At 42.6% G+C, this 22,925-nt stretch overlaps 1 protein-coding gene across 1 annotated transcript; it reads left to right on the top strand.

The window, feature by feature from the left end:
* The first annotated feature begins 1,521 nt into the window (after window positions 1-1,521).
* immt (inner membrane protein, mitochondrial (mitofilin)) lies at window positions 1,522-21,934 on the top strand. Its single transcript, XM_072435520.1, has 14 exons — window positions 1,522-1,685; window positions 2,385-2,449; window positions 2,558-2,729; window positions 3,706-3,838; window positions 4,608-4,700; window positions 4,876-5,022; window positions 5,111-5,244; window positions 5,420-5,523; window positions 14,833-14,968; window positions 16,279-16,408; window positions 17,574-17,797; window positions 19,046-19,177; window positions 20,575-20,704; window positions 21,091-21,934. The coding sequence occupies exons 1-14, from the start codon at window positions 1,644-1,646 to the stop codon at window positions 21,696-21,698; spliced, it is 2,250 nt and encodes a 749-aa protein (XP_072291621.1). The 5' UTR covers window positions 1,522-1,643; the 3' UTR covers window positions 21,699-21,934.
* The last annotated feature ends 991 nt before the right edge of the window (window positions 21,935-22,925 follow it).

The following is a 22,925-nucleotide window of genomic DNA, read 5'->3' as shown; positions in this document are numbered from 1 at the left end:
ATCACTGACAACAATGCTATATGGAAAGTTGTTCTTAAGGACATGTCATTTATAGCATTCTTGTATGGGTTTTCTAGTAACCAAACCATCAATTTATGAATAGAAGTTCAGCGATGCTTTCAGCGTTGGCATTATCCATCGTAATAAACTCATAAAAGGCTCCTGTTTGATGTATTTGTAACGGAGCACAAGTGCTACAGTCGTTCGACACATAAGATGTCTGTTCGGCTCGGATTCATAAGAAATCAGCCGCTTTCACTTCATTACGAATATAGTTTTCATTCACAGCCAGCACACAGTCAACAAGTTAAGTTTGAATCGTTTTGGACGCACTTTGAACAAGTGCAGCAGTGTCTAAGGAAGACGCAAACCAGTCTCCGTAAAATCTGTGGGTTCAACATCATCCAGTTGTGTGGCAATGCCTTTCCCAATAAAGCTAACAGTCCACAGGGATTCATGTGTTTTCTCAGACAGGTGTTTCGTGTACCGAACCATTTTCACACCAAGCCCGGTCTGTAGATGCAGTTTTAAAACGTTAACACGGAAAAAATAAAAGGGCATTTTATTTGCTTCACTGCAACCTTCACTGCAACCAGATTGCAACATTTATGAAATTTCCCCATGTGTGGACAATAAAGGAATATCTTAACCAGCTAGCGGCTTCTTGCTGTACCAAGCTGACAAAAGCCTCTGGTATAAGAAGATCCACATTTGTCTTTTTTAACCCCCTGTCTGACCTTTATTTGTTTCCTTCAAAAGGCTTCTCACCAAATCACCAAAGCAAGTTCCTATGTTTGGGAATTCTGATAATTGGCAATGGCAATAAACCTTTTCTGATTCGGATTCTGAAGCAGCGAGGTCGCACAGTCACTTTCACTAATGCCGCCATGATCATGTGTGAGGTGTGTGCACCTGCCACACTGTCTGCAGCGTGAACACTGTAGCCACATGGCGTAAACAGATCCATGGTGTAAACACATTACACTTAAATGGGAAATTTGGTTCATCGTCCATAGACAGTTTTACATGGCTTTTCATGGGCTTTCCTCATTGTGACATAGTCATTTTTCTGCGATTTGATTGGCTAAAGATTCCCATTACTTTCCTACCAGGCTCATGGGCGATATTCAAACAGCCCATAAAAGTGATGCAGGCTGCATCACGCAGCAATACAAAGTATTGCATATATATTTTTAATTCTTTTACATATTTAAACCAATAATAATATAACATAATTCTGAACAAATTATATTGTTAATAGACAAAAAAAAACTGTTCAATACTATTTGACATATTTGGCTGATTGACAGGAGAGGCGTCGCCCCATTGCTTTTAATGGACCTTGTTAGAAAGGTTACACACACACACACACACACACACACACACACACACACACACACACACACACACACACACACACACACACACACACACACACACACCTACACTTTGTCTGGCACTGTCTGCTCCTGCTGTGACACTCCACGCCAGTAGGTGTCTCTCCACAGTTCCACTGGGGGCCACTGTCAGTTGCACGGCGCTGTCAGTGTCACGCATGGATCTGTGTCACGGCGGTGCTGTTGAAGTCAAGTGTACACAGCGTCCTTTCGGTCCTTTAACGGAGTAAAGCGGGGGCCGTAAGCATGTTGCGGGCTTGTGTTCAAGGGGCCAAGACTGCTGGCCGGGTAAGAGCTCTTTCTCACGTAACACGCACCACACAGTCTGCCGTTGTATGCGCACTTCTCATTCAATGACCCACAGCCATGATCTTAGCCTGCTCAAGGTGCCACTGGGGCTGGACCATGGCCTGGAGTGGGGGAAACGTTCTCAAAAACACACACATTTGCAACATGACTTTCTTTGTGAATTCTGTGCTCTACTAAATGTCCCAGTGCATAACCGTGCATAGGCCGTCTGCCTCACTTACATGCTCTGCCTGTGGAAAGAACGTTTAGCCTCTGCTGCTAAGGGCTAACTCACCAAAATGGCAGCCGGCTGAAGGATCTCAATCTCAGTCTTTTGATAAAGCAGGGGTTTCCAATGATATTATCAGAGGGCTAAGGTCAGGGGACCGGACCACAAAATCACACAACAATTGTATACAAACAACTCAGTGGTACAGTTTAACAACATAAATCCTTTCTCTTTGCTGGGCACCTCCAGTAGAGATCAGACATCACTCGGCTCTTTGCTGGGCACCTCCACCTCCAGTACAGATCAGACATCACTCTGCTCTGGAGCTGTCCACAGTGCATGGCTCTGTCCTGGTGCCTGAAGTCTTATTGATGTATAATCTATTTTTTTGTACACTTCTATGTTCCTTTCACTTCTGTGAAGCTGAGTTATGTTTTTGTGTGATTATCATATTGCTTTTTCTTTTTCAGTGGAACTATGGGAAAAAACCCTTTAACAATCTCCAGAAACGGCACTACACCACAGGAGAGACCAGGTACAGCAAGCATGTGTTTAGAATGACATCGTGATACTAGCTGTGTGTTGAACATACATAACCTAAAAGTACTTTGTGTTTTCTCTGCTAAATGTCTTTTTCTGACAGCACTGCCGTTAAATTTGCCACTGCTGGTCTAATCTCAGTGGGCGGAGCCGTTGGTGGGACAGTACTCTACGCGAACTGGGACCCCAAGTTCAGATCCATGGTGGAGAATAACGTGCCCTATGCTGACTGGCTGTTGGGTGCGGCTTTAGGACCAGCTTTATCAATAAAGAAGGTCAGAATACATAGTTCATAGGGACACACTGTAGTTACCACATTATTATATCATACGCATGATCTGGGAACCCCATGTGAAATGTGCTTGGATAAAACTAGTGCAGGGGTGGGCAAGTATGTTCTCCTGAGGGCCACATTGGGATATTGGCAAGTTATGGAGGGCCTCTCCCGGTGATTGAAAACTGCTCTTTTTTCTTTTTGGCAAGTTATTTTTCATTCATCACTACCACGATGCTTCGTAATTCTTAAATATCACACAACAATTTTTCATCTCGATTCTTTTTGAGAAAGAAATTGAGAGGTGCATGCTGAAAGACGGCATTAGAGTGATTATTAGGCACTGCAGCCACGTAATCTTTGTGCGTTTAGCGCCCAGGGCATAGCTGCACTAATGCCACGTGGACAAATGAGAGAAAATGGCTACATACTCTCATACATCCTCATGTCAGCGTGGAACAGCGGAGTCAGAAACTATTGTCAAACAATTCTCCGCACTTCAAACCTCCTGCTGTGAGCGAGAGGCAGAGCAGAGGCACACACACGGACACACACTGTGTATAAATCTGGCAAAATATTTCACCAAACTAATGTAAAGGCGCAGAAACATTTTTTTCATCGTGATGAATCGAATCTTGAATTTTTGAATCCAGTCATTCAAACTGAATCATTACAACTGAATCAAACTATCACTCTGATTTTTAGATTGATTATTAGCCCTCCAAACAGCACACTCCCAGGCCAAATGCTATAGTGATAGCTTATGTGATGCGCTCTGAGCTCATATCTCAATCTCAATACTGTCATAGGGTCCCGCAGTCTAGATCAAAATACTAAACAAACCTTAGTTTGCCCTCCTCTGCTTGCTAGCGTAACGCATTTATTTACATATTTACATCAAACGTTGTTTGCACTGTATTGTTAATGTATGTTAACAGCTATGATATTGCATCAGAATGATAATGATTGTATTGTAGATTGAAATGAATCAGCCACCTAGCATGATAGAAACGACCCTGAAAGAACCAAAACCCGTGGCAGCAAAAAATGGGAAGGATGTGATGGAGAAGCCAAGTGTTGCCTCTGCATCTGCAGTCCAAACTATAGAAGGTGAGTGAGCTTTCTGGGGACGAGCACACTTTTGCTAAAATTGTATTTTCACTGCATTTGTCCAGGTAAGCAATTCTGCCTGTAGACTCCTGCATAATGTATCACCATGTGTTGTGTGTTTATTAGGGGTGTAACAGCACGATGCATCACTCTTCTTAGATGTTACAATAAGCATGCGCGTCTCACGATCTGTCTCAATGCGAAATTGAGCACTAATGTCATATGGACAAATTCGAGCATCAAATGCCATCTCCTCACAAACATTCACGACACAGCTTTCACAGCACGTGGAGTCAGAAACTCCCTCTGTTTCTGGCAGAAACAAGCGGTGGGGAAGAGGCAGATTTTTACATTAACATCTTCCCAGTGACTTTTTGCATGCCCCGGAGAATTGTATAGAGAATACAAATAAAAATTCAAACATTGGAGTGGGGTAAAAAATTCAATTGTGTATCCACAGTATGGACCAAGTAGTTCCCCTTGTGCCTTCAGTCTACAAACTCTTGTATTTAGGCTTCTGTCTAATTCCATGGTCATAGCAAATGCCGCATAGCATAGGGTCTTTCCCATTATTACATACTTAAATTATTAAATAAAACATCTACATATCTATGTAGTATGTCTTCATCTATCAAAATGCACATTTTTATATGGGGCGAGTAAATGCATGTAGTGGAATCAGCCCGTACAGCTAAGTCACATTCTTCAGTTTGACAGTTTCCAAACTTCAAAACATGTCTTTATTATAATCAATATCTGATCTTTTCAGAAGCGGCTGCTGAAGCAACTCACATCATTTCTGCCATGAGCGAAGTCCAGTCCATCCCAGCTCCACAGGACACAGAGGCAGCCGTACTGAAGGGTATGTTATAAAGAACTTAGGAGACTTACTCTTAATGTTTCCATGACTACCATCCCAGCCCTTCACACCACAGAGTTGTGTTGTGCAGTGCTGAAGAGGTTAAACTGAAAAGGTTTTCGACACACGGCTACTGTTTTTGTGTGCCAATGTTTTTTGTTTATGCATTTTTTTTCAGAAATGCCTGGCGTGTGTCATGAGTGTGAAACTGCACCACTGGCACCGGATGCAGCTCTGGCCCCAGAACCATTAAAAGAGCGCCCAGTGGAAGAGGTCGCTTCAAGACTTGCTGAACAAGATCAGGCCGAAAAGGAAATCTTAGAATGTATGACGTATTTCTTCCTTCAACATTTTGGAACAAGTGAAAGTGCCCTAATATCTATTGAGCCGTAACATGTCCTTCTCTTTCCTAGCCATTTCAGCAAACTTAGAAGAGTCATTGTCAAACTCTGCCAAAGCCACACTCACAGCTATTGGAGCCCAGGAGGCTGCACTGCAGGCCATTTCAAAGCATACCCTCAAGCTGAAGGAGGCTATGGAGGCAGAGGTACGCTAAGGACCACACGATGGTGGGCTTTGATGACCCTATTCACACCTCCCCTGTTTGGGTTAATTTTTAAAGGAACTTTATGTAGCCTGCTGACTGTAGCTCTGATGGTTTTACTCACATTCTCAAACGTATTTCCAAATGTCCTAATTAATACTAGTCTTTTTTCTTTAAGGTTCCATCTGAAGAGAAGTCAGCTCAATGGAGGGATCTAGAAGCCTCTCTGATAAACAGAGGCAGTGCTGCAGATGATGCACATCTGGCTTTGCTAAATGCCCGGTAAGTCTTTACCAGGAAAGAACGTTGGGAAGTTAGAAACTGTGGCTGGTCTGTTCAACTGCATCCTCTTAAATTCAATGAACTGAAAGCCGTGCAAGTGCATGTGACCAGCATGCTGCACTTTGACAGTGTACAGTGTGACCCTTTAGCCACATTTCCATTATTTGACTTTGGCGCGATCCAAAGTCAGCCGTGAGAGGTCTTCTAAAACAACATAGTTTGCTTTTGGCTCCCTGAACACTTTTAAGCACTTTGACTGGATATGAGAGAATACAGACTCGGGTGAATACAAAACCGCAAAAAGCAGCTATGGCTTGGAAAAAAAATGATTGATGGCACAATTTAAAACCAATCAAGACATGGCCATCCACCAACATTTACAGGCCGAACAAGGCGATCACTGATGATAACTCTGGAGATCCACAGCTGAGGTGGGAGAATCTGTTCACAGGACAGCTATTACTCAAATCTTTATGGAAGAGTGGCAAGATGAAGCCATTGTTGAAAAGCCATAACAATCCCTGTTTGCAATTTGTCAGAAGCCCTGTGGGGGATACAGAAAACATGTGGAAGAATGTGCTCTGGTCTGATGAGACTTTTTGACCTAAAAGCAAAATGCTTTATGTGGTGAAAAAGATACAAAATCCAAATACTGTACCAAATACGCAGTCTTGTAAGAAAACCTGTTTGCGTCTGCAAAAGACTTGAGACTGTCCTACTGGAAGGACAACAACCCTAAAAGCCAGAGCTACTATGGAAAGTAGATGTGTAATGTAGGGCTGGGTATTGCCAAGACCCTCGCGATACGTATCCCGATACAGGGGTCACGATACGTATCCCAATACATGTATATTCCGCTACAATTCCTTCATTACGATATGTATCCCGATACATTTAAAAAAAAAAAAGGGTTTTACACATTTACCAAATGGGTAATGTTTTTACTCTGGATAAGAAAATGTATGAAATTTCATGTTAATCCAATTAAATTCAATTTATTTTTGTAATGCCCAAAATCACAACGGTTGCCTCTGAGGGCGACAGTGAAAAACAAATTAAGCATTATCCACAAAGCACTTATTTATAAATCTATTATTCTCTAATAACTTCATACATCCAACCAATTGATCCAAATGGAAATATATGGTCGGGGTGCACGGTGGCAAAGGTGGTTAGCGCTCTTGTCAGACCAACATCACATGATCTCTCTGGGTGGAGTCTGCATTTTCTCCCCGTGTTACGGTGGGTTCTCTCCGGGTCCTCTGGCTTCCTCCGACCGTCCAAAGACATGCATGTGTTGGGCAAAATTGGCAACTCTAAATTGGCCCTAGTGAATGAATGTGAGAGTGAATGGCTGTCTGTAATGTCTGTCTCTGTGTTAACCCTGCGATGAGTTGGCCACTGTCCATGATGTACCCCGCCTAAGGCCCAAAGTCACTGGGATTGGCTCCAGTCACCCGTGACCCCGAAAGGGAACAAGCGGTAGAAAATGAATGATGAAATGAAATGTAAGGAACACATTCTAGTATTGCATGTTTCTTGCCAAAGAATTGGCATGGTCTGAACAGGCTGCAGTTACATCTTCTGCACAGGCGAGATCAGTTTCTGATCCGAGAGGAGCGCAGGACAAACAGCATATCAAAAGTACTATTCCACCTCGTTCCACCTCGTCTCAAAATATACTGTGTCCGTGACGATATATCGCCGTATCGATATTTTGAACACAACCCTAGTGTAATGATGCTTAGTGCCATGATGCATCGCAATTCTTAAATGTCACGATACACATCATATATTTGTCCTGATTTAATATTGACAGAAAAATCACATTAAATTGGCACCTCAGCCAAGTCCTGACAGCCCGCTGAGTCTGCGGGGCATCTCCGCGCTAATGTCACGTGTTCAAATACGAGCATCAAATGACTATCTCCTCTCAAACATGCTTGTCTAAGGATGGACTGGGAGAAAAAAAAAATGGCCCTGATCTTTTGGGTTATACCAATTCAAATGTAACTGTGGTGATTTGGTCCAAAAGAAAAGTGCATTTTAGATTGATGCTTGTTATAATAATGCTTGGCATTGCTGTTGTAGCATATTTGGCCCAAATTATTGTTACTCACCAGAGGTGGGGGACTCGAATCACATTACTTCATTCGAGTCATTTTCATGACTTGTGACTATTTCACCTCAAAGACTTGACTTGAGCCTAAGGACTTGGAATAACTTGGGTTCTACAAGCTAATTATTGTTCTAAAGAACTCTAATAGTAATCTTATTATAATGTAATTAATTGCAATGTTACAAATCATTGCCAGCAGATTGCTTGACTGCTTCTATAAAGTATGCATGAAAACTTTGTGGATATGGACATGTGTGTTGATATTGGGTCTGAGGATAATTCTAAGGACCGCTTAGGAGCAGGAAGTGAAACAAACTATGATACAGAACAAACGCTCTGGTTAGAAGATTTCCAACCAAACATTTTCCTTTCTTTAGAAACAACTGAACATAATAGATTTAATCATGAACAGAATTAGAAGCTGCATTTATCGAACACTGGGATCTAAATTTGAAACAAATCATTGGAAGTAAAATTTGAAAACAAGCAAAAAGGGCACTAATAAGCGGATACTTCAATATACTGTGAGGAAAATTCAAATTGGAACCCCCTGCAATTTTGCAATTTCTCCCACTTAGAAGTTATGGAGGGGTCTGACATTTTTGTTGTCCGTTTTCTAGGGATGTCCCGATCAGGTTTTTTTGGCCCCGATCCGATTCAGAGTCATCTGATTTTGAGTATCTCCCGATCCGATACTTTTGTAACACATAAAAAAATGCACAAATGCAACGAAAGTGCAACAGTGTCATAAAGTAAGGCCAGTAATGTGCTCTTCAGAACTGCACTCTTAATTCTCTTCTGGCTTAAATGATAAAATGCATGTTTTTCTTGATGAAATCCGTCTGAATGATTTGGAGTCGAGTAAGCCAGTGGCTTAGAGTTCTTCCTCGCGGTAGCCACGGTGTCTATCACGCTGCGTTGGGAAAGCAGGTGTACGCAAAGTTGGCAAGAATGCGCAACACAGGCCACACTCCGCTCCCCCGTCTCACCCATGGCTTTCTTCATATTAGCAGCGTTTGTCGCGCAATATTACATCGACCCGTTGCTTGTCGATGCCCCAGTTGTTGAGCATTTTTTCCTTAATCTGTGTGATGCGCTCTGCTGTGGCATGCAGGGTCGCACGGTGCAAAACAAAACCAGATTACTACCGTACGGCAGTAAAATGTTGTGATCCATTCATGCATCATACGGAGGTGAGAGACTAATAATAAGCTTGAAATGTATAGCGCTTATCAAACTAATAAGAGTAAAATTTATATCTGATCACTGATAGGGATGCAACATCCGATTTCGATTGAGTCTGAAACTACGTGATCGGGCCCGATTTCCGATCACGTGATCGGATCGGGACATTCCTAGCGTTTCCACTATGAGAGACAGTGTCTTAAAAAATCACATTGTATGATTTTTAAATGATTGATTTCTGTTATTGCTGCAAACAATTATTTGGACACCTGCCAATCAGCAAGAATTCTGGCCCTCAAAGACCTCTAAAAAGTCCACCTCTACTCTACTTATTCATCTAAATTAGTTGCACCTGTTTGAGCTCATTAGCTGCATAAATACATCTGTCCACCCCACAATCAGTCAAACTCCAACTACTACCATGGGCGAGACCAAAGATCAACTGTAGGAGCAATTGTTAGAAAATGGAAGAGGCTGAAGATGACTGTTGATCTCCCTCGGACTGGGGCTCTATGCAAGATGTCACCTTGTGGGGTATCAATGCTGATAAGAAAGGTGAGGAATCAGCCCAGAACTTTATTGGTAATGCACTACGCTGTCATGGTTTAAAATCATGCATCACTCAGAAGGTTCACCTGCACATGTCCAGGCCCATCTGAAGTTTGCCAATGACCATCTGAGTGATCCAGAGGAGTCATGGGAGAAAGTCATGTGGTCAGATGAGACCAAAATAGAACTTTTTTGTATAAATTCCATTCGCTGTGTTGGAGGAAGATGGATGTGGAGGGAGCTGAAACTCTGTGTTGCTCAGGGACGGCTCTGAAACCTGACTGAGATTTAGAGATCTGCGTGAAGGAGTGGGCCAAAATCCCTGCTGCAGTGTCTGCAACCTGGTCAAGAATTACAGGACGTTTGACCTCTCTAACAGTAAACAAAGGCTTCTTTACCAAATATTAACACTGATTTTCTCAGGTGTTCAAATACTTAATTGCAGTATTAAAATCTAAATAAATTATTCAAAAGTCATACAATGTGATTTTGAAAAAAATGTTTTGTTTTTTTAAGATTCTGTCTTTCACAGTGGAAATGCAATTATGATAATGTTGGACCCTCCATAATTTCTAAGTGCAAAATTGCAGGGTGTTCAAATACATAAATTCCTCACTGTAAATAGGGAAGAGTGTAATTTTATTTTGGCTGACGACGAATGGGAAAATATATGTACGTCTCAGTGGAGAACCACAAAATCACATGCTTGGAGGGAATTCTGTTTGACATGGTGTTATAAAAAAAGACATTATTCCATTACAAAGTGCACATTATTCATACGGAAAAGAAATTGTGGTTGTCAGCAGCTGTGTAACAAAGACATTGAACTGTTGGCATGAGGCCATAATATCTGCCCCGGGAGTTCTCACATGTGATTGTGATTGATAAACTTTGAAAATGTCTCATGTTCTAATGTAAATGATGTGTGGAACTCTGTTACATCTAGTGTTTTGAATGTTCTGGACACCATTGCCCCTATGAAGGCTAAAATGGTTAAAAATAAGCAGAAGGCGCCATAGAGAAATGATTCGATCAGGGCACAGAAAATGGAGTGCCGCCAGGCCAAACGGAAATGGCGCAAGTCAAAGCTCCAGGTTCAAAAAGAGATTTACAAATAGAAGCTGAACATGTACAACCTAATTTTATGTAGAACTAGGGAAAGATATTTTTCTGAAATTATTGGAAGCTGCAGTAACAACTTGCGTGTCCTGTTTGCCACAGTAAACAGATTAACTAACCCTCCAGCTCAGCTGCCGTTAGAACTAATTTCCACATCCAAGTGTAATGAGTTTGCATTATTCTTTAATGACAAAGTTCAGGGCATTAAAAATGCTATAAATCCCACAATGCAAAAAATTACCCTAAAACCACCAAGACACTTAGAGCTAACTCACTTTGCACCTGTAACTGACAAAACTGTCCAGGAGATCATCACAAGTCTGAGTTCATCTACATGCTGCCTCGATGTGTTACCCACCAGATTTCTAAAGTTTGTGCTGAACAGTTTGTTAGCACCATTCACTCATAGTTAACATGTCGCTTCAATCTGGAACATTCCCAATGTCTTTGAAAACTGCGGTCATAAAACCTCTCCTAACGAAGAGCAGTCTTGAAAAGGTTGTTTACAACAGCTCACAGATTTCCTCTTAACAACTAATTTGATGTTTTTCCGTCAGGTTTTAGACCTCATCACAGCGCTGAGACTGCTCTTGTCAAAGTGACAAATGACATCTGCCTGAACACTGCTTTTAACACTGTCAATCATGGGACCCTCTTACAGAGGCTAGAGGACTGGGTGGGCATCACTGGCACTTCCCTAAATTGGTCAAGATCATATCTGGAAGACAGGAAGTACTTTGTTGAAATTGGTAACTGTGTCTCAGACCACATGCCCCTGAACAGTGGGTTGCCCCAGGGGTCAGTCCTGGGACCCCTTCTGTTCAACCTCTACATGCTGCCGTTAGGTCAGCTGATACGCAGCGAAAATGTGTCCTATCACAATTACGCAGACGACACTCAGATCTATGTTTCACTGTTGGCAGGTGAATATGGACCAGTGGATTCACTCTGTCACTGCATCCAACAGATCAGTGTGTGGATGCAAAACGACTTTCTCCAGCTGAACTCAGACAAGACTAAAATCATCGTTTTTGGCCAACAGAAAGAGAAAGTGTTAGTGGTCACCTCCAGAGTCTCGCTCTAAAACCTACAAACCAAGTTAGAAATCTGGGGGTAATAATGGACTCAGACTTGAACTTTAACAGCCACGTCAAATCAAAAACATCAGCAGCTTTTTATCATCTAAAAAACATTCCCAAAATCAAAAATATAGCGTCTAAACCAGATTTGGAGAGACTTATCTGTGCATTTGTCTCCAGTAGATTAGACTACTGTAACGGCCTGCTCACTGGCCTCTCCAACTGCAGTACATCCAGAACGCTGCTGATCGGGTCCTAACTGTGCATATGACTGAAGGATTTTTCTTTGCACTCTTCTCTTTTATTTCTTAAACTGTTTTGTGATTTCTGTCATTTCTTTGCGATTTTAATGCATTTTTCCTGTTGTGTGAAGCACTTTGAATTGCATTGTGTATGAAATGTGCTCTACAAATAAATTTGCCTTGCCATTGCTGTGTATGTGGCCCCCTCTGCTAATGCTGAAAATGCTTGTGAAGCACTGCTCTCCTGCACCAGCAGGTTACAGACACAGCACCCACAGGCCCTCTTCCTTGTCTCTGGTGACTTCAACCATGCTTCTAAATCAAATCAAATCAATTTATTTTTGTAAGGCCCAAAATCACAACAACAGTTGCCTCTGAGGGCCACAGGCTTCTCCCTCATCTGTTCTGCCAACATACACCCAGTATGTTACTTGCCCCACCAGAAACAATAAAACACTGGAAGAAGAAGAGAGCTTTCAGGTCGGGGAACAAGGAGGAGCTGAGGACTGAGCAGAAGAAGATCAGGCAGGCGGAAGCCAGGTACAAGAGGAGGATGGAGGATCAGCTGCAGCAGAAGAACACTCGGAGTGTGGAGGAGCCTGAAAACTCTCTCTGGCTTCAAATTCCCCCCTTCCAGACGGAGGGGGACCTACAGTGGGTGAACGAATGAAATTCTCACTTCCTGAGATTTGATCGATCACCCCTCCCCCTGCACAGCTGCTTGCTCTCTTCCACAGCTGGACGATGGCCCACACCTGTTCCTCTTCGCACCTCTGCTTCGGCCCATCAGTTCACCACCACCTGGACTCACCCATCCCCCCAGCACACAGTCCCCCTGCCAACCACTGACTGTCACAGCAGCACAGGTGAGGAGAAGATTAAAATAAGGAAGGCAGTAGGACCTGATGGCATCAGCCCCAGGCTCCCTAAGTCCTGCGCAGAAGAACTGTGTGGCGTTATGGAGCATGTCTTCAACATGAGCCTGAAGCTGAGGGTGGTACCACAGGTCTGGAAGACCTCCTGTGTGGTACCAGTGCCCAAGACACCGCGTGCCAAAGACCTCAATAGCTTCAGGCCGGTGGCTCTCACGTTCCATCTGATGAAGACACTGGAGCGGCTGGTCCTGGACCACCTCCGCTTCACCGTGAGCTCAGCCATGGACCCACTGCAGTTTGCATACCGGCCTGGTATTGGAGTGGAGGATGCCGTCATCTCCCTGCTGCACCGCTCTCTCTCTCTTACCTGGAGACGCCTGGCAGCGCTGTGAGGATTCTGTTCTTTGATCTCTCCAGTGCCTTCAACACCATCCAGCCGCTGCTCCTGAGGGACAAGCTGGACATGGCGGTTGTGGAGTATGACCTGGCAGAGTGGATCCTGGACTACCTCACAGACGGACCCCAGTTTGTGAGAGGCCGGGACTGTGTGTCTGACACCCGGACCTGCAGGGCACCGTCCTTGCGCCCTTTCCCTTCACCCTCTACACTGCAGACTTTAGACACAACACGGACAGCTGTGTTCTGCAGAAGTTCTCTGACAACTGCCATCATCAGACTCATCACGGACGATAACAATGCGTAGTACAGAGGACTGGCGCAGGACTGGTGTCAGCGGAATCACCTCATCAACGCGGGGAAGACCAAGGAGCTGGTGGTGGACTTCCGCAGAGGCCACTCTGCTGGCTCCTCACCAGTGAACATCCAGGGAAGTGGACTCGTACAAGTACCTAGGTGTTCATCTGAACCACAAACTGGACTGGACTCATAACACAGGAAGAGCCAGAGTCGGCTCTACCTCCTGAGGAGACTCAGGTCTTTTGGAGTGACAGGGCCACTCCTGAAGACCTTCTACGACTCTGTGGTGGCCTCCTGTATGGTGTGGTCTGCTGGAGCAGCAGAGAGGGAGAGGAAGAAGCTGGACAAGGTCATCAAGAAGTCCAGAGCTGTGCTCTGGACTCTGTGCAGGAGGTGGGGGACAGAAGGGTCCTGGCTAAACTCACATCTATGCTGGACCATGAGTCTCACCCCCTGCAGGACACTCTGTCCGCTCTGGAGAGCAGCTTCAGTGACAGACTGATCCACCCTCGCTGTGTTAAGGTGAGGTTTCGCAGGTCTTTCCTTCTGCTGCTGTCAGACTTTACAACAAGCCCTGTTAGCCCTGAACATTCATCTTCATAATCATGTGCAATACTGTCATATTCATGTTACAATACTGTTTTTTCAAAATTCTCTCTCCATATAACAGCTGTAAATATAGTATTATATAGTATAAGGGGTGTTTTTTTTAAAAGTTATTCTGTTATTATTCACTTCTGTACCTACTTTGTGTTGCAACACTGGAATTTCCCCATTGTGGGACAAATAAAGGCTTATCTTATCTTGTTTTACCATTATGTGTTCTGGGACTGTTTGTTGCTCAAAAATACTGGACTGAGATTAACAGGACTTGTAGACTGTTTTTGATCATCAACCCACTCAATTTCAGAACATATTCTTGGGCTTCAAAACTCCTATGGACACAATAAATCAATATCTGGAACATTCTTCTGGCTGCAGGGGGAAAAGCCATCACTATGAAGTAGATGACACCAACCCAACTAACGATCAAGGACTGGACTCGCATTATAATTGAGAAATTTGTAAAATAGAGAAGATTACATTCGGACGAAGTTTGAAAATTGACAAATTTGTTGGACTTTGGACTAAACGTTAGAATCAGAATTGGTTTTATTGACATTGTCTGTGAACAAAATTCACCAACTAAGAGCTTGTTGGCGTTAATGTGCAACGTAAAACTATGCATATAATAATAGTAAAAACTATACACACTGCTAATTCAAGATGAGAAAAAAAAAGATGAGTTGTTACGTAAGCTGCTCATGTAGCAGACCTAGGCGTAGGCTGCAATTATAAGAACCGTTCCAAAGTGCTCTAAATACACCTCTGAATTGCAGCTTTATTTTTTATTGGTATTCAAATGTTTATAAAAACTGTTTTAATCTGCACATTTCTCTTGACAGGAAAGCTCTGGATGATCTTAAGGCAGTTATTGACAAATCCAAGGGTTTAACAGTCACAGCAGCACGCGCCCTAGTGTTGGCAGCTGAAGAAAATCTGCACAAAATGGTAGTGGACCTGGATAAAGTGGTGACTAAGGTACTGGTCAGATATAGTTATAGACAGTTAAGTCAGAGTCAAAGAATTATTTTGCCTGATGGAACTGGCTTGTAAAGAAAGTTTGTGTTAAGGCGTGAGTTTTTTAATTTGTTGTTTCACCGATTTTCCTTGGCATTTTTTAAAGGGGAGGACGGAATAAAAATAAAATTTTGTTTTCCCATTATCAAATCAAATTTCTACCATCCAAAAGTCGGAGTTGAATTTAAAAATAATTTTTGATTCTAATTAATTTTCTTGGATTCTTAGAATATAGGCCCTACTCCCACCTCTACATTATCTACATAATTATAGTTATCAATGCAAGACAGTGAAAATAATCAAAAATACCTTCATTGTCAAAAACAAACTGTTTAATGGAATCAGTGATCAGACAGAAAGTAGTCCCAGACTGACAGCTTCTCAGAAAATGAATCATCCCATGACCAAACTAGTCGGTTTGATATACATTATTGAGTCAGGAACACTTTGAATGAAATGTCTTATTGAGCTATCTTAAATTTGGCCACAGTGATTTGATCCAACGGCGTAGTAATTTTTCCCACGCTCAGATGAGAACGCATGACTCCACAGACGAGCTGGACATGTCGACATGAGTAGGACTTCTGCTACTTAAATGGCAACGACAAAATGATTCTGATATAATCGGTCAAGACACGTATTCTTAATTTCAAAAGCCACGCCCACAATTAATCCTTCGTGTTAATTTACTGCTCTATCATGGATCTATGGTTGATCTAGAAAGCCGTGAGTTGCGAGAGTTTTAAAGCTCTCTGACGTTCGGACGAATTCGGGGTAGTGCAGTAATGGTCGGCGGTCGGAGATGCTGGTGCAGAAAACATTTTTGGCCAAAAAAACTGCGGAAAATCCGCGAAAACAGGAAAAATAAATTATTATATTTTTTTAGAATCTCCGTTTTTGACGTCGGCGGGCTCGCAAACCAACTTATTAAAAAACTCTCACCTAAATTGTGTTAAATCCAGTGGAGAGAAAAAAACAGTCATCTTTCTCATCCACAGATATGCAAAGTGCCATTTGTGCACGTTTTTATATGAGAAAATTTCCGAATTAGGGCCATATTTCTTTCAGTTTGCTTGTTTTGACTTCCGCCCAAACCACAATGACGCTCTGTGATTAGTGCTGTACTGCGGGCCCTATAACGGGTCAGCAGGAGCCTAACAAGATGGACTCTCAAGATTTTGCGAACTCTCAAAAATTAAAAATAATTCATCTTGCATGCAATGTTAATATTCTGTTATTCCCGTGTGAAATGGTGGTGTTTTCTTTTCCAGGTGCAGGTAGCAGAGTCGGAGGCCAAGGTGGTGTCACAGTACAGTGAGCTGGTGAATGAAGCAAAGCTGCAGTTCCAGAGGGAAGTTAGCAGCCTTACTCCAGAGATCCAGGCCAACTGGAAGAGCCTCAGTACGAATTCCACTCACAAAACTGACAGGATCAGAAGATTTATAGACATGATAGTGTATTCACCACATGACTACGCTGTCTTCAGGGTACTGTGCCTACACAAGAGTTAAATTTTGAAAATGGTTTACAAGGCAGACTGATGAATGCGAGGATGCACCTGTAGCACAGCAGAATAATTCGGTTTATATACATATATTGACCATTATTTAACCATCCACTGAGATGTAGCATCTCTTTTTCAATGGAGTCCTCCCCCAGAAGGGAGGAGCCTATTGTACATGTTTTAAGTAGTAGAGGAAACCTTCGCAGAGAAGGGGGGGACCTTGCAAACTCCACACAGAAAGTCCCTGCCCAACTCTGTGAAGCGAGAGCACTAACTGCATAGCTTGCTGCCCATGTATATTTCAACCATGTTAACATAAGCGTATACTATATCAGTAGGAAACACGCTTTCAACATGCCCTTTCAGCACCTCATCTTTCTAGTAATTGGATATCAAACCACCCATACCCAGGCACACCCGTTTAGGACAGCTATAATATATGTTGTAGTGATGTGGTTTTATCTGTGCCCCCATACCAAGGCACACACACAAAAGCGTGTTAGTGATGCGGGTCAAAAGACGACCCAGGGGTCGGGTTGGGGTGGTCCAAGAAATGATCATCTTATTGCAGTGCGGGTTGGGACAGGTTATAAAATGCTGCCCACAGTATCATGCATCCACGCCGCACATGTATCTTTGAATTTCTTCGCATCTATTCAGTTCCTCATTAGACTTTTCTCTATGAATTTGAGTCTGATTGTAATAAAACGTGCAACATTTTGAAGCTTAAAATGCAGACAACATATATGCAATCATCACTGTTCCCACTGTCCATGATCTCTATGTAGGGCTGCAGCTATCGATTATTTTAGTAATCAAGTAATCTATCGATTATTTTCATCAATTAATCAGTAATATTTAAATTTGTGAATATTCCAGTAATATCTTAGGTTTAAGCCAATGCTTGTATATTAGGACTACTTGTTATTGGTTATAATTGAAAGCAGTTTAAATAAACTTTCAAAGCAGCCGTGTCTGCTTGTTTTAGGACATAGGACATTGGAATGTGTACTCGCCTACGAGACCTTTGGTGAAATAATGTATTCTGGTTCTCTCTGTTAGCTGGCAAACTGACACCAGATGACCTGAACGCATTGATTGCGCACGCACACCGTCGCATTGACCAGCTGAACCGAGAGCTAGCCGAGCAGAGGGTTCGAGAACAGATCCACATGGAGGCAGCACTGGAGCAGCAGAAGCTGGAGCATCAGAAGGGTTTAGAGACTGCTGTGAATACTTCCCTGCAGCATATGAGGGAGGATGCGCGGCTCGAGCAGGAGAGGAAGGTACCACATCGCTCGTCATTCAGCCCCTTTGAACCTCAAATGTCATCTACTGCTTTTTTCTTTCTTTTTTTTGATGGTACTTTTTCAATATCAATCCTGTTTGACACAATTTGGTTAGGAATTAGGACCACTGTTGGATACTTTTTTGCCGGACCAGGAACTATGGTGAAAGTACAGCCTTTGTTGTATGCATACATAATAGGAAAGACATTTTTGCCTGACGAAGGCCCAGTTGCCGAAACGTTGCCTCTTCACCACTAAATTTTACTTGCAAGTAAGACAGTGTGCGGGATTTCTTTCCCTATTACATTTAGCGTCAGGTACGCCTTTTTCCTACGCACCTGGCACAGAATCTGAGCACCATCTCGATATCATTGTATGCATACATAACGTATCTGAGGCTGCATCCCAATGTCCAGTCCAGTTCCTCCACATACACATAAAACACCAAAAGTGATAAGACAAGCCACAGCTTGACGTGACCAATTAGAAAAAGTGGGTCGCCAGAAAAAAAGAACCACTGCAATAGGCAACTTAATTGTTTTATAATAATAAAATAATACAAATAAAAAGTCCTGGTAGACGTTTGAGTCATTTTGGGACAGTGCTGCTTCCTCATTATCATACAGACCAAATTATTATACAGTACAGACCAAAAGTTTGGACACACACAGCAGAGTGAAGGCAAAAGGGCCAACAAGTGCTAAGCACCACTTCTGGGAACTCCTTCAAGACTGTTGAAGACCATTTCAGGTGACTACCTCTACCTAAGACATATTTTCAGTTGTTTCACACTTTTTTGTTAAGTATATAAGTCCACATTAATTAACTTAATTCATAGTTTTGTTGCCTTCAGTGTGAATCTACAATTTTCATAGTCATGAAAATAAAGAAAACTCTTTGAATGAGAAGGTGTGTCCAAACTTGTACTGTACTGTACATAACCCCAAAATTCTAAATAATGAACAAAAAATGTCTAAATTTTCTTGTGTTCTTTATATTTTAGAGTCCCACATGCCCTATCATCACACACACGAAACGCATGTAGCCATACGCACACACAAACACGCCCACAAACACGCCCACATGCACGCAGACAGCTGTATTTTTCCATTTTTATTAACAATAACACATAGGAATAAAGTGTTAACAACATGCATCATCCCAAACAGCCCCATAACTATTGTCCAGTGAATTACAAGCTATCCTGAACTGACCTGTTTGTGTGTGTGTGTGTGTGTGTTGCAGCTGGCAGAGCTGCGGGAGGTGATGGAGGCAGAGATGAGGACACAGCTGAGGAGACAAGCTGCTGCTCACACAGACCATGTCCAGGACGTGCTCAAAGTGCAGGAGCAGGAGCTGCGATCCGAGGCCCAGCAGGTTATTGTCTACTCCGCAGCCCAGTCATACCTACAGCTCAATTAATGCTACATTAGCTCACTGGAGGCAGCTCAAAAGTTTGTAAAGAGAAATATAGATGAGGCACAAGTGAGATGCCTCTCACTTGTGAGTTAAACGTGTGCCTTTAAATTAAGGTTAAAAAAACCAACCTGTTCTTGTTCAGGCGTGGCAGCATGGCTTCAATGCAGCTCCTAAAGCATGCGCCGCAAGATCCAGGCACACCAACACCTGAGCACGTAGAGATATTTGTAAAAAGAATTCAAATGAAAAGGCTTTCACAACTGGGAGGCTGCTTAGATTTGCCAAAACTTGTTCTTGCCTTGTTTCTCAGAGGACTACATCCTCTAATTGCGCGCTGTCCTGTTGGAAATGTCTCCAAAATTTTATAAAAAGTCCAATACGCAGGTCTTAAAGACGTAATGGACGATTTTTCGCCGATTTGAGAACTCAGAAGTGCGCATGCGCCCCCATGCCGACTGACACAACACACACGTGCGTTTGTTTATTAGCGCGACGGATCGCATCGCATCTTTCGTCTCCCGTAGATTTCCGTCTCCTCTGAGCCAGCTCAAACTTTCTTTCTCTGTCTTAATTTTGTCCCGTACACTGAGGGAACTATATTATGATAGATCCATGCACTTAGACACGGGGAAACGTGCTGCTCTCATGGGGACGAGCCAGAACAAGGCTGCAGGTGAGCGGTAGGTGCGTTCGATGATTGATACGTGGCAGGACTGATTGGCAGTCCACGATTTGGGCCAAAAAATCGTCCATTACACCTTTAAGATGATTTTAGTCCCTGACTCTGAATTCCTTCTCCAAAGCATAATTTCTTCACTGGCCCCTGGCCAGTAATGTTACGACTTTATTCCTCGTAGTGCTTTCGACTTTAATCTTGATATGTTTTATTCTCAACTTTATTCCCGTAATGTCCGCATAATTTTTATTTTATATAGCCTTTATACTCCATTGTAAAATACAACTGGCTTTTAATGTTAAATTATATAATATTGAATGAGACTTTCAATCCGTAGAATTTAGAAGATTAAAAAGTGGTCAGTGCATGAACAGCAACTTGATATGCCACACCTGTGAGCTTGAATGGATTATCTCGGCATCTTCAATAACAAAAATATTTGAGAGAAACAGGTCTTTTGTATATATAGAAAATGTTTTAATCTTTGAGTTCAGATCTTTGAAAAAAATAAACAGAATAACACCAACAACGTCACATCCTTTACTTCTGACGGCAAGGATGATGTTGGTGGTCCTGGCTAAAGAGGATTGGCAGTCATTAATATACATTCTGTAATTTTCCAGACTTGCAGCCAGCTGTTTTTTGCATTTTTGTTCCAACCACATCCGACTTGTTTTAGGTGTTGAGCAGCAAGCTGCTGGAGCAGGAGACCTTGTACCGGCAGCTGACCCAGGAGCAGCTGGATAACTTCACCCTGGACATGAACTCTGCTTACTCTCGGCTCAAGGGCGTAGAGGAGGCCATCGAAAGTAAGAGCTTTTCATAAGATCATACTTATTGGTTGATTTATCACTTTTATATGGACACATAAAGACAAGACTGTTTGAATCAATCAATTTTAATAATAATAATAATAATAATAAATCTTTTATTTGTATAGCGCTTTTCAGGGACCCAAAGACGCTGGACATATACAAAAAAGGGGGGGTATTTACAGACAGGGGGGGGACAGCACGTAATTACAGTATTTCCATAATACAAAGTAGATCCATTTATTTATTACCAATGCTTTGAGTTTTGTGAAGCAAAAGAAGGTTAGATTCCATGAACTGGACAAAATTTTAAAATTTCTGTCTGGGGGACAACACAGACATCTAAATGTGAAATGGTTTTAATGGTAGCTTTGCGTTGCCAGGTCATGTCGTGGCAGAGGAGGAGGCTCGTAGGGCTCACAGTCTCTGGCTGGCTGTAGAAGCTCTGTCTCACAGCATGGGCATGGCTCAAGCTGAATCCACCACTGCTCCGCTGGAGAGCTCCGCTCAGGTGGTGCGCCAGAGCTGCCTCAATAATGAGTTTGCCTTGGCATTGGCGACAGCTTTGCCCAAAGAGTCTCTGGAGCGAGGCATCTACAGCGAGGCCTCTCTGCGCAGCCGCTTCCACTCACTGCGCCCAGTGGCTCGCAGGGTGGCTCTCATCGACGAGGCTCACAACTCCCTCTACCAGTATTTCCTGTCCTACCTCCAGGCAGCATTGCTCTTTGAGGCTCCACACCAGGCTCCCCCTACCCAGCTCAGTGCCCAGGACTTGGACCCCTTTAAACTATTGTCATATGCCAGTTACTGCCTGGAACACGGCGACTTGGAATTAGCTGCTAAGCTGGTGAACCAGCTGAAAGGAGAGACCCGGCGTGTGGTGGATGACTGGCTCACTGAGGTGCGGCTCACCTTAGAGACCAGGCAGGTGGTAAGTCTGCTGCTGGCCTACGCCAACGCTGTAGGCTTAGGAACCAGTCAGGCATCCTAGACTGCACTGCAAGTTTCTTATGTCACACTTTAGTTTGAGGACACAGTACAGCTAATGCATGTAACGTTTGAAAGAATTTAACAATGACAAAATGAAACTTCTGTGTTGAGTTATAGATTGTAAAATCATTCAGCAAATTGTCTAAGTACTTTGTTTCATTTCATTACTCTTATGTCATGTTATGTTAAACATCACTAAAACTTGCATATGGAAATAAATGTTTAAAATTTAAACCACTAAGCTCATTTGTGGATAAGTTTGTACCATTGTAACTATTCCTGATCTAAACTAGGGTTAAATCAAGTCTAAAATAAGGTTACACCATCAGTTTTGTAGTTCTAAATGAGGATTAACCCAGAGGATGGTTTAAAAAAAAGTGTGTGTGTATGCGCGTGCGTGCAATATATATTATATGATGACATTTTCATCAAAGGTGCAATTCCACTGCGAGAGATCTAAAAAAAAACTAAATCTGGAAATCATATTGTATGACTTTAATTTTCAGGGGGTCAAACACTTTTTCACACAGGGCCATATAGGTTTGGATTATATTTTCCCTTAATTATAAAAACCTTCTTTTAAAAACATGCATCGTGTGTGCCCTTGTGTTTTTGACTAATATTAAAATTTGTTTGACAAAAAAAAGTGTGTGTGTGTCCGTCCGTCCGTCTGTGGTGTGTGCGTGTGAGAGAGAGGGAGAGTGTGTGTGTGTGTGCGTACACACGAAAAAGTATGTGACACAGTCTGCTTCGACTAATACTGCACAAACATATTAGTTCATGTTTTTTTTGAACATGTAAACATTCACAGTGCAGGGTGGAAAAAATATGTGAACATTTGGGTCTAATAACTGACCCTCCTTTGGCAGCAATGACCTCAACCAAACGTTTTCTGTAGTTGCAGATCAGACCTGCACAACGGTCAGGAGGAATTTTGGATCATTCCTCTTTGCAAAACTTTCTGTTCAGCCATATTCTTGATGTCTGGTGTGAATTGCTCTCTTGAGGTCATACCACAGCATCTCTATTGGATTAAGGTCAGGACTCTGACTGGGTCACTCCAGAAGGTGCATTTTCATCTGTTGAAGCCATTCTGTTGTTGATTTACTTCTATGCTTAGGGTCATTGTCCTGTTGCATCATCCATCCTCTGAGCTTTAGTTGACGGACAGATGGTCTTAAGTTTTCCTGCAAAATGTCTTGGAAAAACTTTGAAATTCGCTTTTCCG

This window comes from Eucyclogobius newberryi, unplaced genomic scaffold (genome assembly GCF_026437365.1).
Source record: "Eucyclogobius newberryi isolate DKJ021-1_F unplaced genomic scaffold, fEucNew1.0.hap1 SCAF_11, whole genome shotgun sequence".
Classification (NCBI taxonomy): Eukaryota; Metazoa; Chordata; class Actinopteri; order Gobiiformes; family Gobiidae; genus Eucyclogobius; species Eucyclogobius newberryi.
The sequence above is the reverse complement of the archived record's forward strand: the minus strand, read 5'-3'. Positions and strand labels throughout refer to the sequence as shown.

Bases quoted from the DNA above. Each gene is read 5' to 3' on its own strand.
- immt (XM_072435520.1), top strand. From the start codon at position 1,644: ATGTTGCGGGCTTGTGTTCAAGGGGCCAAGACTGCTGGCCGG. The intron at 4,701-4,875 runs GTATGTTATAAA...ATTTTTTTTCAG, and splicing joins AGAGGCAGCCGTACTGAAGG to AAATGCCTGGCGTGTGTCAT. The intron at 5,524-14,832 runs GTAAGTCTTTAC...TTCTCTTGACAG, and splicing joins CTGGCTTTGCTAAATGCCCG to GAAAGCTCTGGATGATCTTA.